Source organism: Octopus bimaculoides, chromosome 8 (genome assembly GCF_046866305.1).
Source record: "Octopus bimaculoides isolate indiv1 chromosome 8, ASM4686630v1, whole genome shotgun sequence".
NCBI classification, from domain to species: Eukaryota; Metazoa; Mollusca; class Cephalopoda; order Octopoda; family Octopodidae; genus Octopus; species Octopus bimaculoides.
This window is the reverse complement of record NC_142935.1, coordinates 29,102,978-29,128,910: the sequence shown is the minus strand read 5'-3', so window position 1 is coordinate 29,128,910 and position 25,933 is coordinate 29,102,978. Positions and strand designations below refer to the sequence as shown.

General features: G+C 32.8%; 1 protein-coding gene across 4 annotated transcripts in view; it reads right to left on the bottom strand.

Annotated features, from left to right (window-relative positions):
* Positions 1–2,387: 2,387 nt before the first annotated feature.
* The window catches only part of LOC106880872 (uncharacterized), a 281,292-nt gene continuing 257,746 nt past the window's right edge, over positions 2,388–25,933 (bottom strand). For all 4 annotated transcript variants that reach the window (XM_052969997.2, XM_089356238.1, XM_089356235.1 and 1 more), the window contains exons 5-11: positions 9,235–9,397; positions 8,500–8,949; positions 7,481–7,627; positions 6,946–7,055; positions 6,104–6,188; positions 4,196–4,441; positions 2,388–3,654 (exon numbers count right to left, since the gene is read on the bottom strand). In XM_052969997.2, the coding sequence (XP_052825957.1) occupies positions 3,592–3,654; positions 4,196–4,441; positions 6,104–6,188; positions 6,946–7,055; positions 7,481–7,627; positions 8,500–8,949; positions 9,235–9,397 (1,264 nt within the window). In that variant the 3' untranslated portion in view covers positions 2,388–3,591. The remainder of the gene's footprint in view (positions 3,655–4,195; positions 4,442–6,103; positions 6,189–6,945; positions 7,056–7,480; positions 7,628–8,499; positions 8,950–9,234; positions 9,398–25,933) is intronic.

The following is a 25,933-nucleotide window of genomic DNA, read 5'->3' as shown; positions in this document are numbered from 1 at the left end:
GAAAAACTATTTTAAAACTAAAATAAGTAACGAACTGATTCTAAAGGTATGTTTTCAATGTATGAATTCTAACCAGAAGAATAGAGCTATATTTAAAAAATTATGGCAATGGAAACATAAGAGAGAGAGATTCAGTTACTTAGAGTTAAAAAAATTACTTTATTGAAATCAAGGCTTTTTGCTGTTTTTCAGAGGAGCAAATTTGCTACACAAAAGGAAGACAATTGTACAAAATGCACACTGTATCATTGAAGTGAAAATTCTACGCAGTAGAATTTATTTATTCATTATATATTTTTTTAAAATTTTTTTCACAAGTTACAAAATATTCAATAAGCTCAGAGAGCTTTCTAAAGCAAACTGAAAAAAAAAAAAAGGGGGTAAAAAAGAAAAAAAAAAAACACTCTTTTATTATTATTTTTTTAAAAGCATCCGTTCCAAACAGCTAAATTAAAATCAGAGCAGCAGGGTTTGGGAAGTTGATAGCTGGGGGGAGAAAGAATTTTACAAGAGAAAGACTTGGGAAAAAGAAAAAGAAAAAAAAAAAGGAAAAAAAAAAAAATGAGAGAGGAAAAGTCCTAGAAAACAGAAGAAACGGAAACTTTGACAGAAATTCCCAACTAGGGTCAGCAAGTGTGCACATTTTGTTAGTGAGCATTTTCTGCATGAGTATATATAATAACTCCAGCTACCCAATCTGAAGTCTTGATTAAATAAAGCAGGTGATAAACTGTTCATAACTAATTGGCTGCTTCCAGGAATTCAACCCTTATTACCAGAAGGCACGTCACCAAATCTATGCCAACACACACCGATATTGCCAATCTCAGCACAGTTATATTTTACAAGGGGTATTGTCAACATTTTTCAGAAGAAAGAAAAAACAACTTGGGGCTATGTACCATTATTTAGGAGAGAATATTAGTAAAACTATCGAAACTTAATTTAGAACATTCTAAAAAGGTTCAAATGGACCAAAACATTATAATATGATTCAATTAAAATTTTAACAAATTTTGATAAAACAAACAATGTTTATTTGCTATAATTGTAAATTAAATCTTACTGTAGCGCTTAACTTTTCATAAATTAAAACAGAAACTGCAAATCTACAATATCTTCCTTTAATAAATCATTCCTAAGTTGCATTTGTAATAAAGATTCAGTCCACAGCTGTTATATAAGTTGATATATAATGTATGTGTATATTTATTCATATACACACAAATATACATTACTATGTTACATGTACACACACACACACACACACATATAGATATATACATACATACACAACATGTACAAACTCTTAATATATATTTCCTATCTTTCATAATTTGTATATCTATGTGGATTAATGTATGCGCACACAGTGTGCATCTATATAAATATATACATATCTATATAACAAATACATTTATATATAAGAAATATATTTACATATAAATATATACATATTTATATAGCAAATACATTTATATATAAATAAATATATATATATTTATAAATAAATATATATAAATTTATAAATAAATATATATAAATTTATAAATATATTTATATATAAATATATATATTTATAAATAAATATATATATATAAATTTATAAATATATTTATATATAAATATATGTATATATATTTATAAATATATTTCTATATTATATACACACATTGTTCTCTTACATGTTCAAATATTCAAAGATGGATAGGCATGGAATGGTCTCCTAGTACTTTATTATCCAGTATAGCTATTATCATCCTAAAATAATTCTATAGCACACATATTCTACCAAAGCAGAATGTTCCAAATCATGTGGCAACGAAAGGATCTCTGAAAACTTGGTTTCACTCGATATAATTGTAGACGACCTTAACATGTGTAAGAATCAAGTTTAACAAAATATTCCCAGTGGTGACAATCAACAGCTACTTTTGCCCACTTTATTTAACAACAATTAAGTGTAATTTATTGATTTTTTTTTCTTTTTTTTTTAATACAAGAAAAAAAAAAAAAAAATTGAGCCCATAGGGAATACATTGAAAAGATTTTCCTGAGAAATAATACAATTTCAAAATGGGGTGAGAGAGAGGCAGGACTGTTCTCTACCTGCTTAATCTGGTCACAATGAAAGAATCCAAACTAGAGCAGCATGTGCTAAAAGGGGGAATTAGCTTTTGGAAATTTATCTAAGATGAGATATAAAAGGATAAGAAAAGAATACAGTGGGTATATCACGTTAATTATGAAGTGTATGTCAAAAGGAAAGGAAACAAAGTCACTGAAAAAGTTCTGTTGATTCTCTAAACAGAGTGAAATTTTATAACTGACAATTTCCTAACTAGTTATAAACAATTTCGAAGCTGTTAATTGTAAAAGCAGCTCTGTTTTTTTTTCTTTTTGTTTTTATTTTGGAGGAACATTATGTAACTGATTATAATTAGTGCTATTATATTAAAACAGCAAGAAATAAAACAGTTGCGGAAGAAATTCTCAACTCAATAATTTCTAATGTAATATTGTACAAAAAAATATTAGCAACGAGTATAAAGTGGTTTCGGAAAAAGAAGGGATTTGACTTGCAGGGCTGTTTTTGGTAAGAGATAAATATCGGTAAAGTCGAGGTTAATTCTAATTTAGTAAGCAAGAAGTAGAGAAGAAATCAAAGAGATAAGTAAAAGAAAACCAAGAATTCATTAATATTCCAAAGGCTAGGTTTTTCATGTTTTATTACAGGGTTAAGTTTGCACAGCTCAGTACACATGAGAGCTCTCAGACATTGCAGTTTCTCTGTCTCCAAACATTAGAAGATTTAACAAGATTCACATTGGAGGTATGAGATTATATTATTAACCAAGTACTGCTCCATAGGCACTGAAGACCATTGCTATTTGTGTATAACTGCATCTTGCATTTATCCAGAAAGCCAGGTACTGCATCATTTTGCTTTTCGCAATACTTATCACAAAAAGTTATAGAAAGATGAAGTGGCCTTGTCTTTCACAAAGAGAGACGGCCATACAAGAAATGGGATGGGGGAGGGGAAAGGGGTATTTCTTTTGATTAAGTTCTTAGATTACAGCATGTTGGACAAACTTCACATTCTGGTTATAAAGCCAACACTGCAGGATTTTTTTTTTTATCTGTTTTATCAATCATGCATGATGCATACCTTTATTTAGTCTGATGTAGCGCGTGCTTACTCACACGACATTCACACATGCATGCACGCACGAGTCAAGGATGAGCAAATTACAAACAAAAGAGTTGGCTGGGGGTAGCGAGTCGTGCAAAACGATATTGAAGCACAAATGTGTATGTTTTAGTGTTAATGTGTACTTGTATGCTTGTGTTTAATGTGTTTCTGAAGTAAACCAGAAACTGTCTTTCTAAACAAATTATGCTGGATAGCTGTTTAACTGGTCTGGTTGCTGGCATAGATATAGTTAGATGCTTTTAGTAGTTGTACAGTAATGTTAAGTCAGTTCATTGTAGAAAAGCAAACAATATTGCCAATAACAATGGTAATGAGGCAGATGAAATATTATGAACAGAAACTGATATTGCCATAGTTTATTGGGGATAGTATATTCAATCTCCTTGATTCACAACCTCTGAAGCATCAGCTCGGCATATTGGGCATGTCCGATTTGTCTGAAACAGCAAAACAATAAAGCCATTGTAAAGACATAGGAATACGCTAGGCAGTATTTCATTTTCATAACAAAATTTAGAAAAGATCAAAGCTGTAATACATTAAACAGTATAATTTACCATAGATACAGTTTTACTCTAACCAAATTGACTTTTGCCTGTCCTGAATATCACATGAGATACACAAGACACATTGCTCTGGTATCCATGCATCATATGTGATACACATTCCCAATATTTTTCAACCACTGCAGTAACTTGGGATTTAAAGGAAAACTTTATATTACACAGAATGTATGGAAGAAGAGTCTGAAAACAAGCATGGACATTTACGATAAACTTATGAAAATACTTTGGACAGGCAAAGGGTGAAAAAAACTATTAAAGACTATTACAAAGTTGATCATTTTTTTTTCTTACTTATTGCTGACATTTTATATAAAACTTTACTTCTGTAACAAACATTAATTAGACGTGTTACAGAGTATTACTAAATATATCAATGGTGGAAGAAAATATAACAAGAAAGGAGTTTACTTACCTTAAGCCATTTATCTACACATTTAGCATGGAATTCATGACTACAAGGAAGGACCCGTAACAGTTGTCTATTTTCAAAGTCACACATGCAAATAACACAAGAAGTCTGGTCCATGCAAGGGGTTTGATCAAAGTTAGCACGTCTTGTCTCAGCATTGAAACGATATGCTATTAGCTGATCAATATTAGCTTTAGTCAGTCCTCTGGGTTTTGCCTCACCTAATCGCTCAGCTAGATTGAGAAGTGCCTAGAAAATAAAACCAAAGATAATTTTGATTAATCATAACTAATTAAGATGGGGGAGTGAAAGAGAGGTATACATATGAGAAGAAGAATTTGTGACTGTGGTTAAGAAACTTCCTTCCCAATCACATGTTTCTGGGTTCAGAAACATAGCACCTTGGGCAAGTTTCTTCTACCATAGCCAAGGGTCAACCAATGCCTTATGAATTTGTGTGTGCGCGCGTGTGTATACACATGTGAGAGAGAACTGGTGTCACCTTGTGCTGACAGCGCATGACAGTTGTAAACAAGTGTTACTGTCATACAACAGTGTCCGTTTCTAATCCTCAATGAAAACATCTCTGGCCATAGGGAAATATCATATTACTTATAAACAGATGAAGGTTAGTGACAGGAAAGGTATCTGACAGCAGAAAATCTGCCTCAATGGATACTGTCTGACCCATCCCATACAGGCATGGAAAAGTGGGCGAAATAACAATGATGAAGATGATGACAGACTGAGTGGTGCCAGAAGCCAGTATTGTGTATTTGTAATCTGAAGTCCTGTGTGCCAGTCAGAGTCTAATGAAAATAAGAATATATCTACAGTAGAGGGAATTGTCCACCTTGGTGTTCACAGCACTAGATCCAAGATTTGACTACTCATAAGACTGTAGTCTGCACTTGCTATACATTGAAAAAGAGATTCAACACACACACACACACACTGACTAAACATCTATATAACAAATTAATATTAAACAATCATATAGGCTAATATAAAATAATATATATCGCATTTCATGACATAAAAGCTGCACAGGTGTATTAGATGCACCCTAATTTCAGCAGTGCATAATCAAGGAAAAATGGGTTTTAGTGAATTAAAGCTTATGGAAGGCCCAACTTCACACAGGGCACAGGGTAATATTTTAAGACTTTTCTGTTGTTTTGAAAGGAAGTGAACCATATATGCTGTCAAATACAGTATATATACATCTTTCTCATTGAACACTTGGTTACAATTAATATTAGAATTTTGTCCAGACAACTTTGAAATAATTAGTATGTTTTATTTAATCCTTCTTGTATTAAGTTTCACAAGGTTACATCTAATAATTACAATTTAAACCATACCTCTGAAAGAGAGAGAGAGAGAGAGAGAGAGAGAGAGAGGATATTTTAAAACTAGCTTTTCATATACAAAGAGAGGCACGGGTGTGGTTTGTAATAGGCACAAGCACAGCTGTATGGTTAACAAGTTTGCTTCCCAAGCACATGGTTTCAGGTTCAATGCTAATGCATGACATCTCGGATGGACTAAAGCCTCATGAGTAGATTTGCTGGATGGAAACTAAAAGAAGCCCATCGCATGTATATGTGTATGTATTTCTTTGTCTTGACATTGTTGTAAATGAATGGTATTCATTTCCAATATTCTGCGAAAACTCGTCTGGCCATGGAGAAATATCACCCTTGCTTGGAAACAAGGAATGGTTGGTGACAGGAAGGGCATCAAGTCATAGAAAATCTGCTCCAAGCAAACATGGGAAAGAGGATGTTAAAACAATGATGAAATGAGAGGGAAGAATTATTCAAGTTCTAACATATTCTAGAACTTTCATTTGACACAGTTTTGATAGTAATTAGGTTAGTTGTATGGTAATAATCCATGGTAATCTACCTCATAATTTTCCACTTCAGCAGCAGCATCCTCATTCAGTTCAACATTATATGTAGCTGGCATGGGTGGGTTGCCCAACATTGCTCTAAAAAAAGAAAAAGAAGAAAATGAGCCTAAGAACAGTTTCAAAGCAGATCTGTTTAACCTTTTCATTACCAACCGGCTCTGAGTACAAATGTCTTGTTTTCATAAGTTTTGAATTAAAATCTTCCACCAAACCTTAGTCACAATTTATGTTCCTAACACCAGCTGAATGATAACTAAGCTATTTTACTAAATTCTTTGTTATATTTAAAGTAATTGAAAGAAACACAGAGCATCTCAGAATAAATACAGTAACGAAAGGGTTAAAAACTGAAGTCTGAAAGACAGTAACTAAATATCATATCTATATAAGTAACAAAAAGGAGCAATGAAATTTTGAGAGAGAAAATATTAAAAAAAAAAAATTAAATTGTGCACCGTTATCTCTAAGCTATGTACATACATTTTGTTAAATGACGATGATTTGTACAACATAGGATTTTTGTACACACTGACTACTAAAAATTAGAGAACACATTGCCTTGTATATAATATACAGTGAGTGTTAGTATTTCAACTTATAGTAAAGGTGTGATTAGTCTGATTTATTATAATTACTCTATAAAATGGAATAAAAACAAAAAAAATTTTTGAGCTTTACTGGTGCAGTTGCTGTAAGTCAACATTTTAGAAATCACACTTATCAGGGTTTTTTTTCATGGAAAGTGCAAATTATATAAATAAATCTGGTAGGTAAATTACACTTTAATTAAGATTTTATCATTGATGATATGGTGAACAACAATCATTTAACTTACAAGAAATGAAGTAGAAAGCCAGGGTAGGCAGTGGGTGGGGGCGCCGGGGCAAAAGCACGCATTCGGTTTCTACTGAGAGCCCGCCGGGGATATAATCGCGAAAACTGATCCTACAATACAAAGAGAAGACAAAAACTAATACATCGGAATTTCTGGTAATAAATAAGAGTTAAATTTTATAGTTGTACAATTTTAATTACTTCATACAAAAGACAGGAATATTAAAAACACAATCAGCAAAAGAGAAAGAAATAATGGAAAGGCTTTTGCTTGTTTACAGGAGTCTGTCAAATCAACTTGGATACAGGCACAACATCAGTTTTCTGGGACCATTGATTTCAAAACCTTTTTGGAGTACTGACTTTTTCCAAAGCAGGGATCACTTTGGTCAACATACACTAAAGTACTCAAAGTTAAAATTTACCTAAATGATTAAATGAAATACGGATAACTATACATTAGTGGAAATTAGAGTGGACCGTAAGAGGTTGCAGACCAACAGTGCCTAGAAAGTTGGTGTAGTAGAATTACTTACATAAATGTCTTGTGTTGCTGGGTGAAGTGTTGATGGTTCCTGGAGCATAATTGGTGGTGAGGGATTGAGAGGAGAGACATGGTGCACAGGAGTAGTTAATGAATATGTTGGGCGATGTTCTGTGATTATCTGTACATCATCATCTGGCTGCAAAACAAAACAAGGAAATTGTTTAAACGATTCAATTCATTTTAATATGGAGACCAATAACAACAAAGTGAATCATGCAATATCAATTATCGTTTCTCTCTTACTTGATTCAGTCATTAGACTGCGGCCATGCTGGGGCAGTGTCTTGAAGAATTTCTTAGTTGAATGATTCAACCCCAGCACTTATATTTTTTTTAAAGCCTAGTACTCATTCTATCAGTCTCTTTTGCCGAACTGCTAAGTTACAGGGACAGAAACATACCAACACCAGTTGCCAAGAAGTGGTGGGGGACAAACACAGAGACCAAGGTACACACACACACACACACACATATATATATATATATATATATATACATACACACACACACACACACACACACACACAATGGGCTTCTTTCAGTTTCTTTCTACCAAATTCACTCACAAGACTTTGGTGAGTCCCAAGGCTATAGAAGACACCTGCCTAAGGTGCCAAGCAGTGGGACTGAACCTGGAACGAAGTCGTTGGGAAGCAAGCTTCTCATCAAGCAGCCATATTATATTATATTTGTTGCAATTATAGTTTTTATCTTTTACTTGTTTCAGTCAGTGGACTGTGGCCATGCCTCACACAAAGCTTTGGTTGGCTTGGGGCAATTGTAAAAGATACTTGTCCAAGGTGATGTGCAGAAGGAGAGAACCCAGAACCACATGGTTGCACAGTGAACTTCTTAACCACACAGCCACACCGTCAAAGAAATCAAACAATCTGGCAATGTGTGTGTGTGTGTGAGAGAGAGAGTGTGTGTGTGAGTGTGTGTGTGTATTTATTTTTTACTATCAAATTCCAATTTCAAAGGAAAATAAAATTGTAGTAAAATACGTACCTGAGGTGGAGGTTGCGGATTAGGTGCAAACTGTGAAGGATGATGATGTGGCCCCGGGTGATGTGGTGGTCCAGGTGCTGTATTTATATGATGTTGACTGGACATATGTCGAGCAGCATGAGCGGCAGCAGCAGCTGCTGCAGCGGCAGCCATAGAATTCTGATGCAGCAGTGTTCCAGGAGGTGGAGCAGGAATAGCATGATGTGGAGGTGCATGTGGGGGAGCTGCATGATGACTGGCAGCTACACCTGGAGGAAGTTGTTGCAAGCTACAGGCCGGAATGTGCTGCATACTACATGATGGAATTGGAACACTGCATGGAGGAATGGACCATGTCGGCTGGCTAGCACACACTGGTAGGTGAGCTGTTGTACACACGGAACTAGGATGTGTGCCAGTACATACAGGAATAGCATATGGAGCAATAGTTACAGGAGCAGACACTGGAACCTGGTAACAAAAGAAAATTCAACTAAAATACCTTCTACAATATTGAATTAATTAAAACTAATCTATACTCAAATCATTCTACAAGCTGTTTCATTAAAATGTTTTTAGAAGAATATTTGAATTAAAATAGTCATCTATGTATCATAATAAATGTATACTGTTGACAGGCCATGCCTCAATTGTGCTTATTGGATTTAAAATATTAAAATTCAAAAAAGCTTTCAAATTTTTACAGTAAAACTTAGACAAGAATAGAGAAAAAAACTGCATAAAAAGAAATTTTACCTGCTCCAAATCAAACATAATTGGTTGCTGGGGATTTTGGTGTCCCAGTAAGGCAGGGTGCATCTGGCAATTTGTTGCAGCTGTAGGTTGAAACGCTCTTCTATCTGGTGATTCACTGCGCTGAGTTGTGTTTCGTTCTCTAATACGCCGCCGCGTTATTGGGCTGAAAGGTAAAAAAAAAAACAGGAATAATAAAAACTGGAATTTTATCTCAAAGAAACCTCAAAAGAACAGAAATCCATTAAACAATACAAAAATATTAATAAAGCATAATGCACATTTGCAAGCCAGCTAGCCAAGCTTAAGAAGCAATACAACTGACTCAACACTAAAAGCAGGTTTCTTGTAATTCTTTACATCAAAATGTAAAGTAGAGGCTGGGAATAAGGTTGGAGATGCACAAGCCACAAAGTGTAGGATCTTACAAACAGTAAAATTAATTTGTATGTCCTTGTATAGAAATGGTAAAACTATTGGTTATTGATTTTTGATGAATAATTATCTTTTATTGGTTTCAATCACAGGACCTTGGTCATACTGGGGAACTGCCTTATGGCTAATTAGAGATAAACACATATCATCATCATCCTCCATAGATTTCTTACTCCTAAATATATTTCAGTAAGGAATCTTAAAAAAGGTCAAGACATTCCACCAATCTCAAATTTTGTAACTAAATTTGCCAATCTTAAACTATGGCATCTTCTTTGTTGGAGAATCCATAACCTTCCCTTTTACACCAAACCCTCACATACTAATTGTAGAAAATGCATTTGTCGTGATCAGGTGGATATATATTCCACAGAACAATGTGCCTTCAGAATGTTGAAATGACGGCATTATCTGACCATGCTCACTTTCCTCTGTTCTTTGTCAATTTGATTTTTATGAATACTTTCAAGTATTTGAAATTTACCAGGTCTTTCAAAATGTTCTAAAAGACACAAACGGAAGGAATTATTCTTCTCATTAGGTCAGTCACTGCGAACATTACAAAAGGTTTTTGGAAAACTCTTAATAGTCATTTCATTCTCTCTCTCTTTTTTCTCCCTTAACCCTTTAGCATTTAAACCAACCATGTCAGACCCAGGTATTCTACCAGTTGTATGCTCAAACCAGTCAGATCTAGTCTCTTACACCTGTACTACAATGTCATTCTAACCTCAAAGCTACGAGATAATGCACGATTAATTCAAAACAATGCAAGTAAAATAAGCATTAAATATGAGGAGTAATCTGAATGCTAAAGGGTTAAAGAAGTGAAGACTTCCTTTTGTGTGGAGACAATTTCGATACAGGCATTATCAAAACTGGAATCATGAAGCCCTAAGATTTAATCTTAGAACAATGAGGTATCAAATTAATTTTGGTATAACATCTAACCTAGTACTCAGCTATCTAGGTCATATATATATATATATCTTATTAAGGAGGAATAGTCATTTGAATCAAACCCAAAATAAATTGTTGCTAATTCACTATGATAGAGATATTTATATAAATTACTAAAAATTTAAATACTTTTAAATTCTTAAGATTATTTACAACAGCTACCATCATTTAAAATTTTGAGCAATTTTTTTTTTTGTCACATAAAATATTTAGAACAAGTATTTCTTCATCTTCAGTATTATATTTCAGATGACATTTCTTTGGCTAAGACTGAACAGAACAGAGTCTTAGGGATTAGAGTAAAGAACTCCAAGATCTAATGAAGTTTGTGGGTTTAATCGTGGCACTTGAAATTAAGTGGAGATTACATAAGTTGCTCAATAAATAAATAAATTAAAAAGTTAAATAGCCTAGTAAGGCCTCACCTTAATGTCTAGAACAAGTTAAAGTTTGATTTTTTTCCTACCATTCTCATATTGTTTTTGTCCCGAAGTTTTTACTGTATGAAAGTATTAAAGAATTATATTTCTCCCTCTTTTTTACCAACTCTACAGATAAGGAACAAGGCAATATAACTTGATTAATCAAGTAAAACACTAAACTCTCAAGATTAATGACAATTATTAATATATTTTGAATTTTTAAGCATAATTTGTTTGTATTGGTTGTCCAACATTTTCATTAAAAACCCATATTTAAAGAAGTTGTCAAAGAATTACTGTTTTTTTATAAACAGATAATATGGTTTTATTGTTTTAAACAAACTTATGTAACTAACACCAGATTTTGAATTTACAATAAATTGGCATAAATTCAAAAAGATTATGATGAATTTCATCTCCTACAATAAGGTTGTTAGTCAATTTGTAGAAACTGATATTTCTTAATAATTATGACAATTTTCTCCTGCAATATATTTAATGCTAAATATGGACTCATACATGAATAATTTAATTCTTAGTTAATTAAAAATAAATTTAATCAAATTCTTAAATGTATATATACATAAATTAATATCGATAATCTAATAGCAATGGGTAATATTTGCACCCATTTGACAGCCTTCCACATCAGATTAGAAAACTAAGGCTTATTTCTAAATTCTTAAGAATACTCTTCAGATACGAACTACATAAAAAGCATGTCCATTAGCTTATATTTAAAAAATTAGGCCAAAACTTTCTGGCCTAATTTTATTGCTTTGAATATTGGATGAACTCTTTATGAGACACTTTATGAGAGATCAAATAGGTTTGCTTGAATGACTTAAACATTTTTTTATTACACAAAACACTTCATGTTTTAGGATATGCTCTAAATAAAAATATTCAAGTAGAACAGCCCGGTTAATGAAATTTAGGCTTCTCTAATTTAATTAAATCATTTATGTTTGGGGGATGAGAGTTGATGTCAGAAGGATAGCATTTATGTTAGTGTTATAGCAGGAACAGCTTATTGTGCAAGTATTGTAAGCAAGGCATTTTCATATTATATTTATTATAAATATCACAGGTATTAGAAAATAAAGATTACTTGGTAAATACAAAAGCAAACACAGCATCTCTTCAATGACAAAAGGAAAAAGCTTTAAATATTTATTCATTTGCTATATGTTGACCTAAAGAGACCACCAGAGAAAGAGTGCACCCTATATACAAGACCAATACATGAAGAGACATACACACACACACACTAATGGTTTTATCAATATAAGCACTATTAAATATCCTTCATGTGAGATTGAAGAGTATTTAATTAAAAATAGCAATATTAATCTAATCTCCAAATTCAAATGAATTAAATTATTAAGGATTATGTTTCTCAAAAGCTGCAGTTCATTGTAAACACCATATTATTAAACTGCACCCATTTTGAGAAAATTTCCTGTATGGTTTTTGATCCAATAATATTAAATTGAAAAGCCGGGTCTTTGATCCAATTTTAAATTAAATAAAAGTTAAGGATTTTAAGAATTTATTTTCTTCTTTCATGTTTCAGTAAGCTTTCTAAAATAGACACACAAGTCTAATGACAGCAATAAATGCCTTCTTTAATATTCTAAACTTTATGAATTATTGGACAGAAATTACTTTGTTCTGAGAAGTAAAATCAAAAGGAGTATTTATTTGACCTGAATGAAGTTAAAAGGACATTGAGAAGAGGATATAAATGGGTGATAGGAAACCAAATGGTTCTCCTTTAGAGAGTAATTAAATTTTTTATTTTAGACTGTGGAGATTAGAACATGCAGAGGTTGGAAAAAATATTAAGGTAGATTCATCACAGTTTCAAATACAATCTTTATTCCAAAATAATTTACATTTTCCAAGGATAGACAGACATCACAATTACAAAATTTTAAAATTACAATTTACCTATTTAGCACCTAATACATATTAAAAACAAATATTTTAAACTCAAGTCACTGCTAGATTCTCATTATTTTGACTAAAAAGAGAATTTAATATATATGGTTTTAAGTATTCTGAGTAATCAAGATTAAGAAGGAAAAAAAAGGGGGATATTATGAATTATATCAATAGTTATGAACAATGAATATATTTAATGTTTATATAATTACTGAGAAACAATTAATAGTAATGATTCTATTTCTTAAATCGCAGACATCCAGAACAGAGACAAATTTAATTCTGACGATAAAAAGAGAGAAAAAAATTTTTTTTTTTAATATCAGAAGTTAGCTCCCTAACTTTTATTTTATATTAATAAATAAAAATTATTTAAAAACAAAGTGCTGTTTCACATCGAATTAGAAAACGACGAGGAAGGAAGGAAGGACGATTCTTTTTAGCTGGTTTGGTGACAGATGTGGGTAAGTTAAACTAATAACTAACCGAGGTTATTAAATACTAGAAAAAATATACATTTTCCAGTCCTTTTAATTCAAATATTCTTTCCCTTGTCCTTACTTTAACACACACACGCACACAAAAGCTGTTTAAGGACTTAAAAAGGGACAAATTATAAATAAAGCCGAGGTCTAATTCTTGCTATCAGAGAGATTATTGCAGTAGCTATGTAAGGGAGATAATCCTCATCCAAGACCATTGTCAAGTCGACTGACTATGTTTATTGTTGTTGCTAACAAACCTGACCAGCAGGTAGAAGAACAAAAGGCTTACTTCATTTATTTTGCTTTGCCTAGATCAGGTTTTTCATAAAAGGCTTTAATCGGATTTCTACTTTATATTTCATAACGCATATTTAACCGACGTAGGATTATATATATATATATATTTACTATAATAATAAACATCGATTTTTCATATTTCTTATTTACTTATTGTTTTCATTTTGGTATTTTTAAATGGGGGGGGGGGCGTTAGGTATTTAATACTAGATTAATATTTGTAGCGAGCTTGTGCGCATATATATATATATATATATAAATTCATAAATAATTTGTGTTTATATAACACCTATACATGACAAAATAAATTTTAAAATCTAAAAAAAGGAGAAAAAAACCCCCCAGTATATGAAACACACCCACTATAAATAAATACTCAATTAGACTCTTGTAGATATGACAACGAATCCCATATTAAAATTCCAAAACGAATAACAAAAAGTACTCGAGATAGTGAAGTGTGAGTGCGCGCGCCGAAAAGCTTTTTTTTTTTTTTTTTAGCTAAGGTAAAACAAAATAATGCGAAAAACTAATTTTAGCGAAACAAATTAGTTTTAAGATTTAACAAAAGAATATTTTACATACGACATAGATCTATATTAATAAAATAGTGAATTTTATTTCATATTTAGAATTTATATCAAAGCATCTTCTATTTTCTTTTTAGTTAATCTCGGTGGCATAAACATTAAAATCCGTGTTAGTATTATTATTAATAATAAGCAATAGTTTCTTTTGATCAAAAACAAGGATTAATTAATGTCTTAAAAGAAGGAGGGATGAGATTTAGAGGTGTTCATTCATGCCTTACTGAAGTAATTAACAGCTCTCATAACACACCATTAATAATACTAACAATAATTTGGATTTATTTAAATATCTGGCAAATTTATTGAAGTAAAACACACAGTCCGAAAGAAAATTTCGGCTTTATGTAAAATATTCTCTCTCCAATGTAAAAATATAAAAATTGCCATTAAATAAATTTCTGTATTGTTTGGCCAATCCATCCTCCCAGTGCTACCGATACAAAATTTTCCACTAATATTCCCCTATTTTATTGAAATTAAAAAGGCATTTCTATGAAAATTTCCAAGAGGTTGTCATCGTTACGTTTTTTTTTGTTTTTGTTTTTGCTTTTTATTATTTTCCTTTTGTCTTTCTTCTAATCTTTTTATTTCAGAAAATGGCTTTCTTGAAATCTTATTAATAAATTACTGATCGCAAATAATTGTAACACGAAACTTAACTTTATATATATACAGGGTTGTGCTTACAGTAACTTTTCTTTTAATCAAAAAAATATAATTAAACTGTCAGGAAGAGGAGGGCATTGAGAACAAAATATAATACTTATGTGTTGTAAATTAAAAAATATTCGTTAGAATAATAAAAATTAATTAAAAAAAAAACTGGCTGTTTACGTAATTTAGTAAAATTCTTCAGATTTATTTTTTGGAAAAAATACAAATAATATCGACAATAATCAAGCAGGAAATAATAATAATAATACAAACAAAAGCTATTTATAAATAAAAAAAACAACAACAAAAAGATTGGAGGCAAGTTGGTTTAGTTGCAGAGTTTTTAAATGTGGAAGGAAACCTCGAAAAGAAAGATCGCTTCGATAAACTAGGGAAGAATATGTAACAGATATATAAACACTAATAGGAAAGTATTAAAGAGAGAGATCAGAAAATGTGGTCAGGAGGGAGAACTAGCTAGGCTTACGATGGAAACTAAGATAAATAAAACAGGAGGATAGCCATTTTTGATCATTTGATAAGCACTGAGTGAAAGAAAGAACTGTCGTGAACCAACTGAAACTAATAAATAGATAGAAACTGGGGGAAATGGATTTTAGAGCTTGTGTGAGTAAAAAATAAAAACTAGGGGCAAAAAATCTGAAAATAGTAAAGCGAGCTTTAATAGGGGAGATTTTGACCAAATCATAGGCGGAAATACGTTCGAAATAAGTAGCAGGAGAATGGGTGGATACTGGCCTTAATAACATAATCAATGCGCCTATATATATATATATATATATATATATATATATATATATATACACACACTACCCAAGCTATTAATTTATATATATATATATATATATATATAATTCACTAGCTAGTGCTTTATTTTATTTATATGTGTGTGTGTATGTATAATGTGGGTTTTATAATGTATATATACACTAAGTATATATGTGTATATGCATGTGTGTGGTGGTAGCTGAAGTTTTTAAGTAACAAAGACAATCCACAGTGCGTGGGTTAATTTGAATATAAGTGGGTATACTATACACAAATAAGACAGTCATGGCTCCAGCATTAAGCTGGCACAGAGGTATATAAGCCCTTCATCAGTGCTGGCATAAATATATATAATATACATAGTAAGCTTTGTGTATATAGGCTGAGGGTGAGCGCTCCAAAGCAGACCATTGATCCACCACTATTGAAGTAGTGCGCTAGGAGAGAGCTGGAGAAACGAATAAACGAAGCAGAAGGCCATGTAAAGGAGATTATAAAACATTGAAGAATGTGGTAGTAAAGTGCATAAAAACCATCTGAGAGGATGAATGTTGTAATTAAATAGTGAAGAGGGATGATCCATACTTTTAGTAAAAGCAAACTAGAGAAAAATTAAGGTGATAATTTGTTGTAAGTAACGAGTTAGTCTCCGTTTTATCTGTGTACGAATGTGGTGAGTATATTTAACAGATTAGTGAAATAAATAAAATATATATACTATAATGTATATACATAAATATAATCAAACGTAGCAGTGCTTGGAACGATTATTAAGGCCCGAGGCTGATCACAGTTGAAGGGACAACATATATATATATGTAAATATATTTACACGTACACAAGAGAAGGCAGGCTAATGCAAGGAATAGCAATGGAAAAGAAGCAATTTACAAACATGTAAATATATACAACAGGACATTCATTATATAGAAATACGTAGGAAAAATTCGCTCTATCAAACCAGATTCTCAAACAAAAATCAACAAATGCCGAATCATAAAAGCACATCTAGGTAAAAAATCACATTAGATACATAGACATAGATGTTCTAAACAAGCCTATAATTAAAAATCTCAGAGGCAGTATAAACATGCACACACAAAAACGGCAACATTTGAGTAAAAAAGCAGACTAAGTAAGCCCAGCGCCTAAAAATTAATTATCTAAATGTCTTTCTTTCCACCATAGCATATAAACAAATACATATTCCATTAAAAGATTAGTAAATACATTAAATATATATATATATAGACAGAAAGAGATATATAGCAAATACAGACGAAAGAAAAGACCAAAAAAGAGAGGGGAAAAGATTAAAAATAATAATAATAATAGTCGAACGAAAGAAAAGAAACAGAGCAAAGAGCGAGGGAGAAATTAGAAAGAGAGAGAGAACCATCATGTCCCAGTTTTTTTTAAAGGAAAAGATTAATAAATAAAATAAACGGGCACCAAGCCATGGTGGATGTATATTCGCTTGCCATCATCGACACACGACCACCACCACCTATAATACAACAGTAACATTCCGTGTATGTATTACATATATACATATACATAAATATATATATACATATATATATATCCACATATATATGTATATATATATATATATTTATATATATATGTGTATATATATATATATTCATACACTCACATAGAGATGGATAGAGAGAGAAAAGGGAAAAAGAAACAGATTTAAATTAAAAAAAAAGGTAACAGAAAAAAAAACTTTAAAAGAGGCTTCAAAAAGCAGAAAAATTAGGTGAAACATATTCACCGATGGATAAGGAACATTTCTACTTCGGTCTAGAAAGAAATAGGTGCCGTATAAATCAAATCAAATGTTTGTTGTAGTAGTTGTTGTTGATATGATGTTGGTTTTGTTTTTTGTTGTTGTTGTTGTTTTTTTTTCTTAGCTTAAATTAGTTTTTGTTGTTGTTGGTTGACCGTAATCCTCCACCTCTAGCGAAATGCTGTTTGTATCATCCGTGTCCATGTGTCGGAGTTGCGGTGGGAGGGAGCACCCGTGTCTTTACAAGAAGCCAGCTTTTTACCACCACCACCGCCGCCACCACTTTCTTCAACACTACTACTACTACTACTACTACTACAGCTAGGCTCTCTCTACCAACTATTATTATTACTACTGCTACTCCCGCACTACCACTACTCTCACTACCACTATCACCACTACCACTATTGTTAATGTTGTTGTTGTTACAAGTTACTATCGGCGAGTAACGACAATTCAGATTTAGAGCCCAAAGCTCAAAATCCACCGTTATCGTTCTGGTTAGTGTTAGCAATTATTATTATTATTACTAAATTCCTGGTCGTCAAGAATGGTCCACTCTATTCTATTGTGAACTCACGCAAAAATACAAGCATCATCACTTCCAATTCCTCTCTATTCTAGAGTAGATCAGGGTAATTTGGCGAGGATTTTCACTTAACGAGGTCAAGCAAATATTTACAACCAGTGACTGCTGCAGCAGCAGCAGCTGTAGAAGTAGTAGTAGTAGCTACAGGAACAGTAATATTAGTAGTAGTAGTATTAACATTAAACAACAGCAGTAACACAAACAGCAGCAGCTGCAATGGAGGACAGAATCAATGGGGGTAGAGAGAGAGAGAGAGAGAAATGAAAGGAAGAAAGAAAAAAAAACTACATCTCAGTAAACTAACACACACAAGGTTTTATTAAATAAATGTATCACATGAGTATGTGTATACATCCAGACACACACACATACACGCGCACTGGTACACGAATAAACTGTCTTTTGTGACCGCGCGCGTGTTTGTGTGTGTGTGTGTGTGTGTGTACGAACATAACTATGTCAGATGAAAGTAGAATGTAGCAACGAAATCGTTCTATATGGGCGAGAGAGAGAGAGAGAGAGGGGGAGTATAAAAACACACACGCCTACACGTGATATATACGTGTATATGCACTGGTGTGTATATAAATGCGTAACCCCCCTATCCCTCCGCCAAATTTATACACATTAAAATGAATTTATGCATATGTATTCAAATTAGAATTTACATATGCAAATACATCTTTACACAGACACACCCATATATATATATACATATACACACACACATATATATATATAATACACATACACACACACACATATATATATATAATACACATTCACACATAGACATTAATAGTACACCCACAGTGTATGCTTATCTTTTATTATTTTACTCGTTTCACTCATTAGATTGTGGCCTTGCTAGAGCACTACAATAATTCCAGTGCGTCGACTTGTCCCTTTAGATCAGACGGTAACTTAAATCATTTGATAAATAGATATGAGGACCGCCGGGATCACTTTGTTAATGTTCCAGCAAAACCACAGTCCAATGAATGGAAAACAGCAGAAGAATAGAAGACAAAACATCGTGTGTTTACTAAAACACGCACATATGTGTAAAAGTATATTAAAAAAAAAAAAAAAAAAAAAAGCTAGGCTGATGACGTGTGTCACAAGAGGGCTTATAGAAACAGGTGCCTCTCTTAGCAAGCCAGTAGTTATTTCCCATATCTTTGTTTTGTGAAATTTTCCGAAGTTATTTTAATATCTGTTCCATATTTATCATGCAGATTTTAGTTGAGGAAGCTCCTTATATCCTAATTTTTTAATAACTATTTGTGATAGTGTACTTTGGATTGGATTAGCTAGAAAATGTTTATAATTAATATTTATATTCTTAATACCACATACATTTATAAAGCGATCTTTCAAAGCATAAATAAAAAAAAAATTTTTAATCCCAACGCAAATATCAATAAATGAAATGGACAAAAAGGCACATTTGAAATGGTGCTCTAGCTATATACTCAATATCCAAATAAGACATAAATGTAGAAAAGAACCTAGTTAAAAGTATCAAATCCAACAAAATTTTAGCATAAATAATATAAAATAAAAAACCACACCAGCATAGCTATTGTCTTTAAGCCCAAACTTTAAGAGGTTAGAGTGCTCTATAACAGCCCAATGATACACATCAACTATGTATACATGGTGCTTTAGTCAAAGCCAAAGCAAGCAGTGAAGGGTTTGTGTACCAACCCTACAGCCCTGCTGTAAATACTATCAAATAAGTCTTTATAGCAAGAAATTATCAAAATTTGTTGAAACAGATGTAAGAGGGATTCTTGAGAATACATGGTTGAGGATTGGATTTGTTATATATAATATGCCAACGGGTTCATATTCAGCTGGAATAAACTGTTTTTAAGTTACATTTAAAATATTGATCATATTTAGGTTGGTGTTTATTATAAATCTTTATGTCCACTACTGAAGCTTATAAATTCTTTAATAAATCTGCTAGATGTGTAACTGTCTTACAAGTTTTAAAAGGACCATCATCCCTGTATATGCCTCCATTAATGGAGAGAACATTGAGCAAAGTTTAAAATGCAAATACCGAGGAAAAGATTTTTCTTTCATCGTTATTCAATAATAAATATGTACAGATGGATACCTCTACAAGTTTATTATTTGTTTAAGTACCTAATGAACAAGAATTCACAAAGCTATTCTTTATAATAAAAATTGAGACAAAACACAAAACATACAAATTGAAATAGCAGATTTGTATTCCTGTTTTACATGTCCCTGCAAATTTGTGAAAAATGTCCACCGCAATGCAGAAATGTATCAACTAATGCATTTTTAAACAGAAGCCCTTCTGCCTGAAATAACTCCCTGCAATGTCTTGGTCCTGAAACCCTTAAAGCAGAAAAATGTTTTTCTGTATTTTGTCAACAAAGAAAATTTCTTTTCATTCATGGAAGAGTGACAATAGAAATTAGGACACACATGTGCACAAACCCACAAGCATTCATGCAGAAAGAGATAGACATGTGTATTTACAAATGCACATATCTAACAGCAGACATGTTCACAAGCATACAAAAAGGATGCATGCGTACAGACACATGCATAATAGGAAACACACACACACATCTAATAGCAAACGTGCACGCAGGCACAAATACATAAATATGGAAACAGAAATATACACACACATGCGCGCGTAAATAAACACACGAAGTATACAACATTTTAGTGAGTGATTGATATGAGAGTAAAATTTGAAAGTAAGAAAATGAAAATCCAAAATGGTAACGGAATATTCTTTGTTCATATGCAGACTAGTGTAGGATATTGTCAAAAAAGAAAGTTTGATGACAGTATAGAATGAGCGATGCTTTGTTCATGCAGTATCTGCAGGAACGTGTGCGAAGGAATAAGTTTGGTAATTGTGAACAGGTAAATATTTTGCAAATCTTTTTTCCTAGTATAAACGAATATATTTTACTTTAAAAACATGCAATATTGTGTATACAGTATTTCGTTTCATATTATACAAAGATGTGAAGTTTCACGGTTTAAGATATTTTCTTTGTTTTTTTTTTTCCCCCAAAAAATAATGCAGGATATATTTTCATTTTTTTTCTCAAATTTTACTTTCAACACTTTAGCACACTAAAATAAAATTTAACTGTGTACATATTTGCTAAAATGTTGTGCATTTGTAACGTTATAAACAAATTTCTTCAAAGCTTAGACACGACAACAAGAAAGGAAGATAGAAGTCTTTCACACCCCCTCTGCTAGAGTTGCTTCCAGTTGCTCTGATAGAGAGGGTCTAAAAAGTTTGCCCCCACCCCACCTCTTCCCCACGAAGAAGGATGTTGTTTGAAATATTGGCCATTGCTTTATATACACATATGGAGGTAAAGGGGAAACTAATAACCCCCCCCCCCATTTCATGTATCAGAGTTAGTACTTTTAAACAAAAATTTGACATCTTTTTGATCTGTTCATTAATTTAACTTATAGAAAAAAAAAAGTCTTTTATGAGCTGGCATGCATTCAGGCAAAGTTTGCTGAGCATTAATGAAAAGTGGAAATGGATTAATTGAAGTGTAAAAGAGATAAGTTTCTGGAAGCGAAATCCACGCAGTACACCGATCAAAATGAAACCCCGTATGAAACTTCTTAGAAAATAACTAAAAAATGTTGTTTGCCATGAAGTACATGTTTGTATGCGTTTGTTGTTAACCATGGCAAAACATATCAATAGATGTATATATGTATAGAGATGGATGACTGGCTCTTGGAATCCCTCTAAGTACACACTGTTAGGAATCTAGACTTCAGTATTGCAATAATTTTATTTAGGAGTGAAAATCTGCATTCACTTAATAAAAAGAACACTACAATAAACTAGAACCATTGTTTTAACCCCTGTTTTCCAAGTACTGCCATTCTTACCATCATACCCTTACTTTTCTCACAATCTACATCTATGTTTCTCTTTATATATCTATCTCTCATTCTCTAATTCCACTATTTTACAGAGAGAGGAGAGCCAGAAGGATTGAAGAAAAAAAACAACAAATAGTTTGATCTCACACAAAAGTATTACTACCATCACTCCTCTATCTTTCTCTCATTTGCTATATTCCAAAGTGAGAACCAAAATGCTTGACACACTACAAGTCAAACTTCTTGTCTTTCCAGAACTCCATTCTTAACTGACAATTGAGTGAGATTTGAGAGTGAATTGGCAGCTATTTCTCAAAATATATGCACACAAACAATTCCCACAAAGGTGAAAAATAATATATATATGGTTATGCTGATGTGTATTTATTTTGCACAGAAGTGGCAGGACCTCATTATTACTGATATGTGGAATTCTTCAAACACAACAATAAGACTATCTGAATTTTAGCAGAGGGCCTGTGAGTTCTGTATCGTTCAGTCTTACCTGCAAGATAGAGACAGATGCTTGACTAGCAAAATTTTTATAAGTGAGAAAGAGCCGTGTGCACACAAGGCTCTCCACTTCTCACTCAACATGCACAGTATAAGGTCAAGTCAGGATAAGAAAAGCTTATATGAGAATGTAGTAATTGAATGGATTTCTGGTCCTTACAGTACTAACTTATGAGGTCATAAAACATTATCCTTGATGTTTGCCTTGCATCATGGCTTCAATCTCAGCATGATGGTGTGATGTCACCTGTATCAGTTGTAACCCCCACCCCCACCCCGGTTGGCCCTGCTGCCACTAACTTTGAAGATGTGGAGATAAAGGTGTAGTTACATATTTCTTTCATGCATTGAAAACATACCACTAAGCATACACATAAATATTTAATGTACACAAGTGCATCTCATTGGAAAGCTATTGACTTCTCTGATTTCATCTGCCCTTCTTTGACAGGTTGCTATGTTTCTTTGTATTGCAAAATGAATCTCCTCACCAAACAAGCTTGGTGGGTTTGCCGGTGAAGTCACCAATGCCATAACTAAGCAACAGGTTGTACTGGATTGCATGTCACCAATAATGTTTATAAGTGACCTCATACACATATGATGATTGCTTCATCTTGAAGCAGATAAGCCATCTCAATCAACCCACATACTCCAGATAATCTCTGATAAGTCTGTGCACTCTGAGATAACCCTTAGGCAGGAAACTCTGCCAAGGCAATTTCTGTCCATGAAAACCTAACAAGAAGATAAATTTTCTGCTACCTTGTGTGTTGATTAGTGACTGTGCACCTCTAATTGCCAGTTTGATTTCAGTGTACCTTCTCTTACTCTTTTTCCACAAAACGATAAGAAACATATTTGCATATAAATGGATGGCTGTTGATTCTCATGAGTTAATCCACCCTTTAAAGGATCATGATTTTTATCCCGTAGGGCATCCAGAAATTACCACTTTCCAAGCAGGATTGGTGGGGTTGCTAACTTTAGTCATTGGCAACCCAACCTTACAATGGGGCTGTACTGGTAGCAGTAAAGAGCGACTCGACATAACATATACACACGCACACTTCTGAATGGCACAAGGAAGGTATAATGTCATAGCCCACTGTGTTACTGACACACACACACACACACATTTATACACATAAGTGTGTGTGTATGTGTGTGTGTGTGTATATATATAGGCAAATTGAAAATAAAAGTAGAAACTTAACAATAAAAGCCAATAGGATACATGTTGTGAATGTATTAGGTTGATGTTCAGTTTTAAGATGGTAAAAAAATATATATCATCATCGTTTAGCATGTATATATATATAAAACCACACCTTCACAGATATAAACATGTTATACATACATATGTATATATTAAATACCAAATGAAAATGATTTACTACCCATAGTCATATGTTTAGCTCTGGACAACACGGTTTATCTTAAAGTCTATTTTACATTGAATGGAAGAACAGTTTCAGAAGAGAAATTATGGTGGGATGATATTGAATAGTCAGCAAATGCTACGAGAGAGAGAGAGAGAGAGAGAGAGAGAGAGAGAGAGAGAGAAAGAGAGAGAGAAAGAGAGAGAGAAAGAGAGAGAGAGAGAGAGAGAGAGAGAGAGAAAGAGAGAGAGAGAGAAAGAGAGAGAGAGAAAGAGAGAGAGAGAAAGAGAGAGAGAGTTTAGTTGTATGAATACTGAAACGGAAAGCCTATGGATGAAGAGGAGGAACAGAATAAGGGAGTCACATTAGTAGGTAAAGGGGGGATTCGACAGGAACATATTTCTCTGTAAAAAGAGGGAGGAAATGAAAAAGAAAGAAATGAAAGGACAAAAATTTTATTTAAAAGGAATATGAAAAAGGAATTTTATAAAATATATATAGGTGCAGGCAAAGCTGTGTGGTTAAAAAAAGCCTGTTTTGGAACCACATGGTTTAAGGTTCAGTCCTTAATGTACAGTACTTTGGGCAAATGTCTTCTGGGCCGCCTAATGTCCTGTGAGTGAATTTGGCAGACAGAAACTATGTGACAGAAACTATATATATTTGTGTGTGTGCATGTAGCACACCACTGCTTGACAACCAGTGTTGTTTTGTTTATGTTCCCATAACTTAGCAGTTTAGTTCAGAGATCAATAGAGTAAGTACCAGACTTTAAAAACATATATATATAAATACTGGGAATGAAGTGTTGGACTAAATCCTTCGAGGTGGTGCTTATAGCATGGCCACAGTCCAGTGACTGAATCATATAAAAGAAAAAAAAAAATTCCAAAAGTGAATGGGTCTAATTAATATGCAACTATAATCAGGTGTTTTAAATTATGCTGAAGCAAGCAAAGAAGAAAATGTACAATTCTAGAAGAAATAGGCGTCAAGAAAAGATCTTTGATTAGTCACTAGTATTGGAGTAGACAAGTTGCCGACACACCAGACCATCAGTCTTAAAAGTAGTGTATATAAGAGAAAAATGGGAGGAGGAGGTGGAGGAAGAGGACAAAAACAATGCAGAAGTGGAAGAAGGTTTAACAAGCAAGATAATTAACTAACTAGGTGTCAGAGATCTGCAGAATGGTGTGGAGGTTAAAGGGATAGTAGTAAAAAAAGTAAAATTAATGGAAAATTAAGGCAAAGGAGACAGCTAGGTAAGGTTTTAACAATGGGGATATTTGCTGTAAATTAACACTAAAATAATAATCTGTAAAGTAAAAGTAACGAATTTAAAGGGATGAGGTAGTTATACACAAATAAGTAATAGTAGTGAAAAAAAACAAAACTTGTGGGGTTTTGAAGGGAATATGTTAAATAAAATGTAAAAGCCGGGATGTACAGAACATCAGAGTGTCAAGTATAGTAACAGTAAAAGGTAGCTAAGCAAATAAAAATATGAGAGAGTGGTAAATATGTTGATGTGTTATAAAGTGCGAAGAAAGAATGACAATTATAGAATAAGATACAGAAGAGTTGGGTCAGTAAACAGTTAAAAACTGAGTCACAGTAACAGAAGGAGATCCCGTACTTTAATAATTAAATCAAAGAGGATAAATTACCTGCTAAAGTCAAGGTGTAGTTTGGGGTTTGTACTAGAGCTAGGAATTTGCTGCCCTGAGTTTACTACATGACAAAATCCTTCCACCATATTAATTTTAGTGGATTGTCCCTAGCAAACAGAACGACTAAGCGTTTTCTAAAGCATAAATTGCAAGGTCTCTTGTTACCAGTATAGGACTTGGCTCTAGGTACTATTTCCCATTTAGTTAGTATTCTTTACCTTTTAACTCCTAAATAAAATTTTGAGAGTGGAGT